This window comes from Dictyostelium discoideum (assembly GCF_000004695.1).
Source record: "Dictyostelium discoideum AX4 chromosome 5 chromosome, whole genome shotgun sequence".
Lineage (NCBI taxonomy): Eukaryota > Evosea > Eumycetozoa > Dictyosteliales > Dictyosteliaceae > Dictyostelium > Dictyostelium discoideum.
In genome coordinates this window covers 650,050-664,195 of record NC_007091.3, presented here as the reverse complement: position 1 = coordinate 664,195, position 14,146 = coordinate 650,050, and the positions used below count along the sequence as shown (strand labels likewise).

The 14,146-nt window shown below is 21.7% G+C and overlaps 7 protein-coding genes across 7 annotated transcripts; 4 read left to right on the top strand and 3 right to left on the bottom strand.

The window, feature by feature from the left end:
- Positions 1-63: 63 nt before the first annotated feature.
- DDB_G0287759 (hypothetical protein) lies at positions 64-1,347 on the top strand (the record flags this gene model as incomplete). The annotated part of the gene is made up of 2 exons (XM_631942.1): positions 64-886; positions 1,031-1,347. 2 exons carry the CDS (start codon positions 64-66, stop codon positions 1,345-1,347), a joined length of 1,140 nt encoding a protein of 379 aa, XP_637034.1.
- A 320-nt stretch (positions 1,348-1,667) lies between these two features.
- On the bottom strand, positions 1,668-2,860 carry DDB_G0287757 (hypothetical protein; the record flags this gene model as incomplete). The annotated part of the gene is made up of 2 exons (XM_631941.1): positions 1,668-1,889; positions 2,045-2,860. The coding sequence occupies 2 exons, from the start codon at positions 2,858-2,860 to the stop codon at positions 1,668-1,670; spliced, it is 1,038 nt and encodes a 345-aa protein (XP_637033.1).
- A 316-nt stretch (positions 2,861-3,176) lies between these two features.
- Positions 3,177-5,817, top strand: mad1 (mitotic spindle assembly checkpoint protein 1; the record flags this gene model as incomplete). The annotated part of the gene is made up of 3 exons (XM_631940.1): positions 3,177-3,803; positions 3,882-4,335; positions 4,439-5,817. 3 exons carry the CDS (start codon positions 3,177-3,179, stop codon positions 5,815-5,817), a joined length of 2,460 nt encoding a protein of 819 aa, XP_637032.1.
- Positions 5,818-6,287: 470 nt separating this feature from the next.
- Positions 6,288-6,737, top strand: rpl39 (60S ribosomal protein L39; the record flags this gene model as incomplete). Its single annotated transcript, XM_002649076.1, has 3 exons — positions 6,288-6,290; positions 6,511-6,614; positions 6,689-6,737. 3 exons carry the CDS (start codon positions 6,288-6,290, stop codon positions 6,735-6,737), a joined length of 156 nt encoding a protein of 51 aa, XP_002649122.1.
- A 476-nt stretch (positions 6,738-7,213) lies between these two features.
- On the bottom strand, positions 7,214-8,184 carry DDB_G0287753 (hypothetical protein; the record flags this gene model as incomplete). The annotated part of the gene is made up of 2 exons (XM_631939.1): positions 7,214-7,355; positions 7,436-8,184. The coding sequence occupies 2 exons, from the start codon at positions 8,182-8,184 to the stop codon at positions 7,214-7,216; spliced, it is 891 nt and encodes a 296-aa protein (XP_637031.1).
- Positions 8,185-8,630: 446 nt separating this feature from the next.
- On the top strand, positions 8,631-11,803 carry exoc5 (exocyst complex subunit 5; the record flags this gene model as incomplete). The annotated part of the gene is made up of 3 exons (XM_001732974.1): positions 8,631-9,572; positions 9,689-10,320; positions 10,441-11,803. 3 exons carry the CDS (start codon positions 8,631-8,633, stop codon positions 11,801-11,803), a joined length of 2,937 nt encoding a protein of 978 aa, XP_001733026.1.
- Positions 11,804-12,474: 671 nt separating this feature from the next.
- Positions 12,475-13,756, bottom strand: DDB_G0287879 (hypothetical protein; the record flags this gene model as incomplete). Its single annotated transcript, XM_631936.1, has 2 exons — positions 12,475-13,530; positions 13,607-13,756. The coding sequence occupies 2 exons, from the start codon at positions 13,754-13,756 to the stop codon at positions 12,475-12,477; spliced, it is 1,206 nt and encodes a 401-aa protein (XP_637028.1).
- Between the last annotated feature and the right edge of the window lie 390 nt (positions 13,757-14,146).

Below are 14,146 nucleotides of genomic sequence, written 5' to 3'. Positions count from 1 at the left end.
TAGATATAATTATATATATATAATTTTTTGGAAAAAAAAAAAAAATAAAAAAACATTAAAAAAATGGATAAAAATGAAAAAAATAATTTAATTGACACAAATACACCCAGGAATAACTCTGATTCTGAAGATAACCACAATAATAATAATAATGATGATGATAATGATATCGTTTTATTAACACCAGAACAACAAAAAAAATTAGAAAAACATTTAACACCTCCCAGTTTACCAATATCAGATGATTATAATTTAACAAATAATAATAAATTTGATTTAAATAAAGATAGTAATAATAATAATAATAATAACAATAATAATAATAATAATAATGATGAAGATAGTAATAATAATAATAATAATAATAATAAAAATGGAAATGATAATAATAATAAAAATGGAAATGACAATAGTAATAATAATAATAATAACAATAACAATAATAATAGTGGAGATAATGATAGTGGAGATGAAGAAAAAAAGAAAAAGAAAAAGAAAAAAGATAAGAAAAAGAATAAAAAGAATAAAGATGATATTGTAGATAGTGAAGATATTGATAATGTTATCATTCAATCACCAATGTTAATAAAGAGTAAAAAGAATAGAGAAAACCATCAAGATAATCAATATACAACTGAAATGTCACCAATGGATAGTAATGGAAATGTAAAGGTATTAAACTCTACAACACCTCAAATTGAAGTCGATCCTGAAATGTATTTTGATGGTGGTGAAAAGAAAGAGAAAAAGAAAAAGAAAAAGAATGGTGGTGGTGGCGGTGGTAATAAAGACAAGTTTTTAACACCTGAAGAAAGAAGAATTAAAGAAAATTCAAAAGATGCAAAATCCTTCTTTTCAAATGAAAGAACTTTTTTATCTTGGATTGGTAAAAATTATAATTTATACATAAAAAAAAATATAAAAAAAAAAAAAAAAAAAATAATCAATAATAATTTATCACCTTTCCTAATAATTTTTTTTTTTTTTTTTTTTTCCAATTATTAATTGATAATAAATAAACTACTTTTAGGTTTAACATTTTCATTAGGTGCTATTGGTACAGCAATTATTACATGGTTTGGTAGTGAAGGTGTGTCATTGGCAACAGGTGTTTTCTTGTGGGCAATTTCAATGGTATTTATGGTTTATTCAACAATGCAATTCAGAAGAAGAGGACATGCAATTAGAACAAAAACACAAGGTCCATTTGATGATCAAAAGGGACCTTTATCTTTAGTAGCAATGGTGGTTATTGGTGTTTCAATTTATTTAGTATTCTTTGTTGTGATTAGACCAACTGTTAATATCGGTGGTGATGGTGGAAATAATTCTACAAAGAGTCTTTAATAATTATTTAATTTTCTTTTTTTATTTCTTTTTTTTTTTTTTTTTAATTATTAACACAAAAATAAAAATAATTAAATTATCATTTATTAAAATAAAATATATATTTTTTTAATTATAGGCCTTTTTTTAATAATAATAATAATAATAATAATACCTAAATTTAATAATGCTAATTTAAAATAAAATAAATAAATAAATAAAAAATAAATAAATAAATCATTTTTATGATCATCCACTTTAATTTTCTCTTTAAATTTCTTTATTAAAATTAAATTTTTTTTTGTTTTTTCTTTTTTTTTCCCTAAATTTGAAGAGTTTAATTAATTAAATTCTAAACTGCATTGTGATAATGAGTTGGTATTATAAAGATTTAAAATATCTTTTGTAGTATTAACTATATGAACATAACGTCTTCCTCCTAATAATATTCCACCAAACCAACGAGTACAAACAATTAATATCTCTTTTGCTTGATTCTTTGAAAGTGTGAATAACATTTTATCACCTGCACCATCTTCTCCATCATCATTATAATATTCATTCTAGATAATAAAATAATAATGATAATTAATAATAATAATAATAATAATAATAATAATAATAAAATTTTATTTATTAGTATTTATTAATCACTCTTCTCAAATGAAATTATCAATAATAAATAATAGATGATTCAGTAAAAATTAAAAATACATACGATTTCACCATTTTCTAATTGAAAACGATATGCATACATATTATGAGTTGCTTCATAAATTTTTTTAAATGAAAGTAATTGATTTAAAACTAATTGAACTTCTCTCTCTGAATGAACAATTGCAAGATGTGCTTGAAATTTAGATTTCTTTTCTGTAACTGATTGACCAGTATATATAGTTGGTACTTTTTCTTTTTCTTTTTCTTTATTTTGATTTTGATTTTGATTCTGATTTTGATTTTGATTTTGATTTTCAAATTGGTTTTGATTTTGATTTAATTGTTGAGTATTTAAAGATTTTTTTAAATGATAATGACTAAACTTTTTTATAGATTTATAATGATTATTTAAAATTTCTATTGACTCTTCTTGAAGCCAAGATATCATTTGAAATATCACCAATTCATTTTGGTTCCAAAGATCTTCTAAATGTGATAATAGAATTGATTGATCCGATTTTTGAAGCCATGTAGCTTTAATTGATATAATTGGTGGTTCATTTGATGGATATTCTTTAGTATATTTAAATTTAAAATAAATCAAATAATCATAACTTGTATCAATTATTAATCCATTATTATTATTATTATTATTATTATTATTATTATTATTACTATTATTATTATCTTCTAAACTATTTTCATCAAGACATGATATATTTGGTGTTATTATAACTTGATAAATTTTTGAATATTGACTATCATTATCTTCAAAACCATCATTTTCTTCTTCCCCAACAATTGTTTCAATTTCACTAAAACTATCTGGATAAATTGATGATATTGCTAAGATTTCATTTTCTTGCTCTTCATTCATTATATATATATTAAAAAAAAAAAAAAAAAAAAAATTTATTATTTAATCTTAAGAAAATTAAAAAAAAAAAAATTAAAGTAAAAATTAAAAATTTTGCGGGTTTTTTTTTTTTTATTTCCATTCCCAAACTTTTTTTTTTTTTTTTTTTTTTTTCATTTTCATTTTTATTTCATTAATTTATCACTTCAACCCATCAAAAAAATAAACCAAATTAAAAAAAAAAAAAAATAAAAAAAAAAATAAAAAAATTTTAAAGTAAATAAAAAAAAAAAAAAAAAAAAAATTCATTTTTTTTTTTTAGTGTATACAATTAAATATGAGTCAAGAAGATGATGATAATATATTATTATCAACATCAACTCTATTAAAATCTCAAGATACCTTTAGAGGTAAAATCAATACAAATAGTAGTTTATACAAATCATTGAATAGTAATAATAATAATTTCAATTTTAATCAAAGTATAAATAATAATAATAATAATAATAATAATAATAATAAAGCAATATTTCTTGATAATAAAGAATTTAATTCACTTTCAAAAGATATTGAAGAATATTTGAATTCAATCGAGAATAATAATAGCGATAATGATGATGATGATGATGACGACGAACAAAATTCAACAGTAAATGAAATCAATAATGATTTACCAATTACATTTCTTAGTGATGCAAATGAAGCAATTAAAAAACAACAATTATACATTCAACAATTAGAAAGACAATTAAAACAAGATAAAAGAATTGGTGATAATTTATTACAACAATCATTAGAATTATCATCAACTGAAAAGGAATTATCAGAATTAAAAGTAAAATTCAATGATATTGAAAGAACAAATAAATTTTTACTTACAAAAACTGCTGAAGCAAGATTAGATTTAGAAAATTCTGAAAAAATTAATCAAACTAAAATTGCAAACAAAAATTTAGAAATTGAAGTAAATATTATATATATATATATATTAAAAAAAAAAAAAAAAAAACTAATACATATATAAAAAAAAAAAAAAAAAAAGGGATTATCAAAAAAAATTAAATTTCTATCAAATAGTGAAAAAGAATTAGAAGATAAATTAAAAGAAATGGATAATAAATATTTAGAATTAGAAAGAAATACTCAATTAAAGATTAGAGCTATTGAAAAAGAAAAAACAAATTGTAGAACAGAAATTGTTGAATTAAAACATAAAAATTCAAATCAAAATGATTTAACATCAATTCAAAAATTAAAAGATTCAGAAATTCAACATTTAAAATCAATTAATAAAAAATTAGAAGAACAAATTAATCATCAAAAACAAACTTTAGATTCAACTTTAAAACAATTATCTGAAAAAGATAAACAATTAGATACATTTAAAAATATTATAACTTCACCACCACCACCATCATCATCATCATCATCATTATCATCAGCATCGGCATCTTTAAAAAATTCAGAAATTGAAACATTAAATCAATCTTTAAAATGTAATGTAATTAATTTATAAAAATTTTATTTCCATTTTTTTTTTTTTTTTTATTTTTATTTTTTTATTTTACTAATAAAATAATTTTTATTTATTAATTTTAGCTGAAATTAATTATTTTAAAAAAATTAATAAAGAACAAAAAGATGAAATTAATAGACTAAATAAAATTTTTGAAGGAGTTGGTAATTTAGAGATGATAAAACAACAAAATGAAAATATGAAAGAGAAAATAAAAAGATTAGAACCATTGATTGAGAAATATAATAGATTACAAGTTGAACATAATCAATTAATCAATGAAAAGAATCAAATGGAGTTAACTTTTGGTTCAATTGATAAACAACAATCCACTCAACAATTACAACAAAAAATCATTCAATTAGAGAATGATAATCAAACTTTAATTGGTAAAATTGGGGAAATCACTGCAAATTGGAAGTTAATGGAGAGTAGAAATCAAGATTATTCAATTCGTATTCAACAAGAAAAAGACTCATTAAATGAAAAATTAACAAAAATTAATGAATTAACAGAGAAAATTAAAAGATTAGAAAAATTAAATTATTTATTAAATAGAGAAAGAGATAATATTAAAAATATTTTAGATACTTATGATGATAATCAACAACCTCAACAACTTCAAGATGATGATAATAATAATAATAATAATAATAATAATAATAATAATGAATCAGGTGATACAAAAAGAAGAATTGAAATAATAAATGAATTAGAAAGATCATTAAAAGAAAAGAATATATTAATTCAAGAATATGAATATAAATTAGATTGTAATAATAATTCTAATAATGTTAATGGTGATTTCAGTAGTATTAATTATAAAGAAGAATGCAAAAGATTAAATAAAGAAATTGAAAAACTTTTACAAGAGAATGCTTTATTAGAAGCAAGATTAGGTAAAGGTGAATTTGATCCATTAAAAACTAAAGTTTTACATTTTTCAAATAATCCTTCTTCTTTAATTTTAAATCAACAACAACAACAAGAAGAAAGTAATAATAATAATATTAATAATAATATTAATAATGATAAAAATAATAATAATTCAATTCAAATTGATAAGAAATTAATTGAAGAAAATCATAGATTATTAATTCAAATTAATGATGGTGAAAAGAAAATGGATAGATTAAAACAAATTTTTAAACAAAAGATTAATGAATTTAGAGAGGCTGTTTATGCATTATTAGGTTTTAAAATTGATGTAGATACAAATAATAGATATAAATTACAATCAATGTATGCAGAAAGAGAATCTGATTTCTTAATGTTTCAACAATCACCACCAACACAACAATCAAATAATAAGGGTAGAATTCAAATGGAATTATTGGAAACTGAGTTTACAAGAAATTTAGATAAAGAAATTAAAGCTTATTTATTCGCTTGTAAATCAATACCTTCTTTCCTTTCTCAAGTTACTATCGAATTGTTTTCAAAACAAACTTTTCATCCTTGAGAAAAAAAAAAAATAAAAAAATAATAAAAAAAATAAAAAAAATAATAAATAAAAAAAAAAAAAATTTATAATAATAAATCTAAAAAATTGTACTTTCATATTTTCTGTGTTTAAAAAAAAAAAAAATTTTGATAATCAACACAACTATATAAAATAAAAAATGATTAACGAAAAAGAAAAAAATAAAAAATAAAATTGCTTATAATTATAATTGTTAATTAAATGTAAAATAATAAAAAAAAAAAAAAAAAAAAAAAAAAAAAAACAAATATTTTCAGTTAATACAATTGTTTTTTTGTCATAAAATTAAACGTTACATTATGATATTCTCATTTTCACATTAAAATTTTTTTTCGAAAATTTTTATATGACCAAACGCACAAAAAAAATTATGAGCGAGTTTGGGGTCCGTTGAAATTTTTTTTTTTTTTTTTTTTTAATTTTCGTTTTTAGTCCACCCTATTTCCAAAATGGTATGATATATTATATGTAACTTTTTTTTATTTTTTTTTATTTTATCTCTTTCTATTTATTATCTATGTGTGTCTATATGACTGTCAACCTTTAAAATTTAAAGGTTATCTTTGAATTTTTATGAAATGTATTATTAATCAAAACGTATACTTTTTTAAAAATCAAAATATATCCTTTATCAAAATCACATATCGTGTCAATCTACAACTCAATCTATAGCCATCCAATAAAACATTAAAAATTAAAAAGATTTTAGGCAAAAAGCAAAAGCAAAACAGACCAGTCCCACAATGGATTCGTTTAAGAACTGATAACACCATCAGGTATGTAAAACTCACAATTCATTCTACGTAAAATATAAGACAAACACTAACCAAACCCCTTTCATTGTATACAGATACAATAACAAACGTAGACATTGGAGACGTACAAAGCTTGGTATCTAAACGCCTCAGTGCAAGCTTATTGGAACATATCGATCATTATATATTTTAATAAAATTGATCTTTTGGACGTTTAACAAAGAATTTTAAAAAATATTATTTATGTGTTTTTTTTTTTATATGATTTAAGGATTTATGTGTTTTTTTTTTAAAAAAAAGGATAACATATGATTTTACTTGTTTTAGCAAGTGCAAAAACGTTGCTTGTTGAAAGAAAAAAGTTGGAGAGTTTGGAATAAGTGTTCAAAATTAAAGGTTTTCCATAACCTTTGCATGTTGATATAAAATTCAGAGGAATAAAACCTCAGAAGTTATTTGTAAATCTGTTATTTGTTTATTAATATAATTCCATTATTTATTTTTTTATTTTTATTTTTTAATTTTTAATTTAAAACCAAAAAAAAATAAAACAATTAAAAAAAATCACTTGACTAATTAATACATCAGTAATGATTTTTTATTTTTATTTTTTTTTTATTTTATTTTTTTAATATCTTTTCAAAATTAATATCATTTAAATATTTAATAGCTTTATTGAAATTATTTTCAGAGGTTTCACCAGTTGTGTCAATTACAAAATCATAATAACCCATGTCTTCGTAATCCATACCATATAAATCTCTAAATTATTAATAATTGTTAGTATATATATATATTTTTTTTTTTTTTTTTTTTTTTATTTTTAAAAAATTAATAGTTACATATATCTTTGTCTATCATCTTCATCTCTATTTTGATTTTTTTCAAATTCTTTTACAATGAAATCAATATTTGGTATTGGTAATTTTGAAATTTCATAGGTTAAATTTGATAATGGTCCATTGACTTTTTCACTGGAAGTTGGTAAAAATTTATTAGCTTCAATAGCATATTGTTCACCAATTTCTCTACCGATGAATCTGATTGCTCTTTCTCTTGAACTGCATGTTACATAAATTTTAATTAAATCTTCTCTACCTAATGATTCTGTAAAATATCCCATTGTTGCTGGTTGTCTGCCTTCAATTACTAAATATTTATAATTTTCTTCTTTTTGTTTTTCTTTTTGGAAATTAATTTGATTTATACCAGAAATTATTTGACAAGTTTTATAATCCATTTCGATATCTAATCTTTTACCACCTAATCTTTTTAAAGCATGTTCAACCGATGATTGATCTTTATTCTCTTGAATTATACGTAATAATTTTGATTGTTCAGCAATTGAGATATTAGCTAATGCTGCTGCCTCTCTAAAAAATCCACCAACTGAATAAAATTTACCTTTGGAGAAATGATTTGCTAATTTCTTTCCCATTGTTGATTTACCTGTTAATTGTGTACCACCAATTAAAATATTTGGTATTGAACTTCCATTATTAATATTCTTTTCAATTATTGTTTTTAAATCTGTAATTGCATTTTTACCAAAATAATCAATATATGCTTTAGATATTTTATTAAATTTCATTTTTTTATTTAAATTTTTTTTTAAAAAAAAAAAAAAAAAAAAAAAAAAAAAAAAAAATTGACGAGTTAATCGTTTTTTTAAAAAAAAAAAATAAAAAAAAATAAATAAAAAATAAAAAATTATAATTGTTGTTATATCCAAAATAATTTTAAAATATTTTAAAATATTTTGTTTTATTTTATTTATTTTATTGATATTTTTATTTAAAACATTTTTCCAAATTAATTTATTTATTTTAGAATATTGATCTGGTTTTTTATTAATAAGTCCCAAAAAATTTTTTTTATATTTTTTTTTAAAAAAAACAAAAAGATTTTTTTAATTTTTTTTTTTTTTTTAATTAAAAAAAAATATAATTTTTGTTTTTTTTTTTTTTTTTTTTTTTTTTTTTTTTATTATTAAATTTATTTTGTAATATTAAAAAAATAAAATAAAATAAAAAAAAGATGTCATGGGCTAGAAATATTCAATCTAGAATCCAACAACAACAACAGTTACAAAAACCAGGTGGTTTAGCACCACCATCTGGTAATGAAACACCACAAAAACAACCATCATCACCAACATTATCAGCTTTATCATCACCAATAACTTCTTTAACAAATGCATTAAGAGGTAGTGGTGGTATATCACAACCAACTACAAATACAACATCTTTAACATCAACATCACCACCATCACCAACTATATCAACAACAACAACACAAGTTAAAGTTGGCCAAACATCATTCACAACATCAACAAATTTACAAGCTGCTGCATCTGGTAATAATTTACAAGCGAGTATTCAAACAACAAATATAACAGTTACATCACCTTCAATGGCAAGTCCAATTGGTACATCAACAGGTATACAAAATCCAAATGCTAAACCAAGTTCATTACCATCACCATCACAATCACCAATGCAAACTAGAAATACTTCTGCCCCAACTAATAATAATAATAATAATAATACTGCTACTACTACTACTCCTACTACTACTACTACTACTACCACTACTACCACTACTACCACTACTACCACTACTACACCATCAACATCTACTACAACTACACCAACAACATCATCATCAAATTTAGGACAAATTCAACAACAACCACCAACACTACAACAACAACAACAACAAATTCAACAACAACAACAACAACAACCAACACCAATAAAACAAACAACACCATATATATTTCCAAATAAGATACAACCAAAATCATTAACAACAGACATGTTTAGAGGATCAGAGTTTTCACATGTTACATTTGTTGAAGATTTAACACGTAAATTAGTAAATGATCAAATGGGTGCAGATGGTCTTCATTTTGAACCTGCTCCATTTAATCAATTATTTTTAAATACACAATTACAATTATCACAACTTGAAAGTAATGTAATGTATCACACACACACAATTTTGATTCATTTAAAATAATTAATATTCTAACCTTTTTTTTTTTTTTTTATTATTTTTTATTATTTTTTTATTATTTTTTAAAATTTATTCAGATTGATAGAAGATTAGATGATTTAGCAGAGGAATGTAATGATTTTAGTTATGATTATAAAAGAAAATTACAAGATTTAACAGGATCATATCAAGAATGTTTTCAACATTTTAAGAAATTAGAAAAGGGAGTTAATACAATTGGAACCAAAGCAGTTCATTTTGGTGATGAATTAGATTCAGTGAATCAACAAAAAGTTAAAGCACAAGGTGCATTATCATTAATTAATTATCTATTGGAATTAAATAGTGTTGGTGCATCATCTGAAGAAAATGGTGGTATAACAAAGAGATCCGATATCTTTACCAATTCTGATCGTATTCATGAATTGGCTCATTTGGTGAAAAAGTTATCATCAGTATCAGAGGATATTAAAGAGATCTCTGGTTTTAAACAAGGTAAATTAGAAACTGAATCAATTTCAAATTCATTAGAAAATGATCTATTAAATCAATTTGAACGTGCTGCTGAAAGAAATGATTATGATAAAATGAAACAATGTGCAACGACTCTTCATGGTTTTAATGGTGGTGAACGTTGTCGTTCACGTTATATTCAAAAATTAAAAATGTTTTTTGATATTGATAGTTTTAGAAAAGATGAAAATTTAGCAAATAATATTACTAAAAGATTGTAAGTTTTAATTGAAAAAAAAAAAAAAAAAAAAAAAAAAAAAAAAAAAAAAAAAAAAAAAAAGGAAATTTACAATTTAATAAGATTTAACTTATATTTATTTTATTTTAAAATTTATAGAATTAGAGGTAATAATATAGTTGATACAAGATTTGAAATTTTTTATACAGATATTTTAAAAGATGTATCACACGAACAAATGGTAATTCAAAATGTATTTGTTAATCAGACATCAGCAATGGCAATGTTAATAATTAGATTATTTGAACAACGTGTTAGATTATTTATAGAGAATGTATTATCATTGGAGAGTAATAATGTTAGTATGTTTTTACAAACGGTTCATTATGCATTCAATAGTACTAAAAAGTTATTGGTTGATCCATTACAATCCTATGGTATAGTTGGTGTGGATTTAAATCAATTGTTAAATTCAATTTTCTATCAATATCAAGAAGGTTATATTCAAAAGGAGACAACTTATTTGGTTAGTTTATTTCAATCAAATGTAGTTGAAGAATGTGAACGTCTTCAAACTCTTGATAGATATTCAATGTATCTGGAGGATGGTTTAAATCCAGAGATCACTCAAATGTTTGTACAACAAACTGAGAATGCCTTAACTAGAAGTTATACATTATCATTGGATAATATATTGGCCGATAATATTAAAACCATTTTCTTTTTAATGTTGGAATATCTCTTTGAAAAATATTCAATGTTTGTCTTAAATAAATATATCGAATTACCAATGATTCCATCATCATCATCAAATGTTGATACCAAATCAATTCAAGATTCAATCTCACAATTGTTTAGAGTGGTTTTATCAATTAATCAAATTGTTGGTCAAATTCAATCAATGTTTCAAGTGTTTGTCTTACCACATATTCAAACTTCAATGATTGTTCAATCACAATGTTCCGATCAATTATATTTTAATATCTCCTCATTAGAGAATACCATAAATACAGGTCTTGAAAATTCATTAACAACCATGATACAATTAATAGAGAAAACTTTACTTCCACAAGGTAGAAATGATTATTTAATCGATGATTATGACAATTCTGTAACCGATACTTGTGCTTCTGTTATCAAGTTAATTCAATCGTTTTATGATATGGCCAAAATTAATTTACAAGGTAAAAACTTTCATATCTATGTCGAAGAGTTGGGTTTAAAATCTCAATTCGTCTTTATCAATCATTTTAAGAAATTTAAAATCGGTCAAGGTATTGGTACTCTAAAGTTAATGAGAGATTTAACCGAATATAGAAATCTATCAAAACAATTCAAAAGTCAAAAAGTTGATGATGCTTTCGAATTATTATTTGAAATTTCAAAATTACATCTTGTTAATCCTGAAAACTTTAAATTGGTAATTGAAGGTGGTGCTTTAACTAGAATGTCAAAACAAGATTTAATAATTTTCATTAAACAACGTTCTGATTTTAAATCAATTTGGTTAGATACTTTATAAAAAAAAAAAAAATAAAATAAAAAAATAAAATATATATACATAAATAAATATTTATTAATTCATATTATTAATAAAATTAATTATTATTTTTTTTTTTTTAAATATTAAAATATATATTCATAAGTTAATAAAATTAATTTAATTATTTATTATTTATTTATTTATTTTTTGAGGAATAAATTAAAAATAATAAATAAATAAAAAAAACATTTAAATAATGTAACTATTCTTATAAAAATAATTAACTCACAAACAAAAAGTTTTTTTTTTCAATAAAAATATTTTTAATTTTATTTATTTGTTTTTTCTTTTAATTTTAATTTTTAGGGAATGTAATACAATCCAAGTACCAACAAGAAATCGCGAGGTGCATTCAAGTCAGTGTTTTACCATTATGTAAAGGTTTTTCTTGGGTACAGGAACGACTCTATCCAATTAAATTTAAGATAGAGTATTTGGGTACCCATTTAATTGTTCGAATTTTTTGAAATGAATGCTTCTTTCTCTATAACTACAACCTTCCATTGTATATAATTGTGGGACATTTTTGAAAAAAAAAAAAAAAAAAAAAAAAAATGAAAAAACGAAACAATGAAAAAACGAAAAACGATGTAATTTTTTTTTTATTTTTTTTTATTTTTTTTCAAGTTTATTAATGTACAATAGATATTTTATTTATTTATAAGAGTATTTGAATTAGTTTTAGTAAGATTAGATGATGATCCAAATTGTTTTTCATTTTTTTGAGTATCAATAATTTTTGAAATTCTTAAATTCATTTGATTAACTAAATCAGTAAATCTGAGAACTTCACCTTTAGTTCTAAAATCAGGTTCTTGGAAATCAGAAATTTTAAAAGGTAATCTTGATTTTGGTAAAGTTGAAGCAGAACTATTCCAATCAGTTATACAACATCTACAATAGATTTCATATTGACCTCTATTGTTATTTGGTAATGGTATGATAACTGGATCCTTTAAGATTTCGTAGCAAATACCACAGAATAAATTTAAGAATTCCAATTCGTTTTGAATCAATTGTTCAAAATCTTCATCTAATTGAGTTTTAATATTTTGATTTTTACTAATTGATGCGGCCAATACTTCTACTTGACTAGCTAACATTTCCAAGGCTTGAATTGATTTGGTGATATCAATTTCCTTTTGATTAAAATATCTTGTACCGGCTATAGCTGTAATTGTACCTAAACCAGTTGTGGCGGCACCAGCAACAATTGTACTAATACCAGCAATAGTTGATAATAATGTAATGCCACCCGTGAATGGTGCTAAAACAATACCAACTGAAATGGCAGCAACACCAAAAATAGTACTGGTCGATGCCAATCCAACCAATAAATTCTTTTTAACTCTGGTTTTAATTTTTGATGAATTCAATTGAACGATACCGTTCTCCTCCAATGGTGTTGTACCATTTTTTATGGAATCAATAATATTTGATGCCAACACTTTGAATTTCTCATGAGTTAATTCAATATCTTCAATCTTCTTTTCAATCATTAGGAATGAAACACGTTCCCTTGCCGATTTTGATGCCATCTCACTAAATTGATCTAATAATTCTAAAAATTGTTCAAATATTGATAATAAATAAATAATATTACCACAATGACCTTTTAATTCCACTTTTTCTGATAATATTTGAAATAGTGAACATCTACAATTTTCAAATGGTAAAATAATACCATATTTCTTAATATATTTTTTCTATAAAATATATAGAAATAAATTAATAACATATTATGTTTAAACCAAAAAAAAAAAAAAAAAAAAAAAAACTTACAATTTTTGGATTATCTTCTTCATTTTGTTTTAATGTTTTAAATTTATTTACTAATTCATCAATTGCTTTTGGTGAGAATTTAATTTTATCTTCAAAACCAATTTTTTGATGAGGTTTGTGTTCAAATAATAAAGGTTCTATTACACTCATTTTTTTTTTTTTTTTTTTTTTTGGGAACTAAAAATATTTTTATATTGGTTTGAAAAAAGTTTTTTTAATTTAATAATTTTTAATTTTTAATTTTTAATTTTTAATTTTTAATTTTTAATTTTTAATTTTTAATTTTTTTATTTTAAAATTTAAATTATATTATTAATTTTTTTAAAGTTTTACAAAATTTAAAAAAAAAAAAAAAAAAAAAAAAAAAAAAAAAAAAAAAAAAAAATCTATCACTTAAAAATTTAAAAAATTTGTGACCTCCCAGGCAAAAGTATTTTTAGACTTCTTATTTTTTTATTTATTTCATTCCAGTTTATTTCTAAACAAAAAATCATTTGATCCAAAAGTAAATTAATTTTATTAATTTAACTATTTTTTATT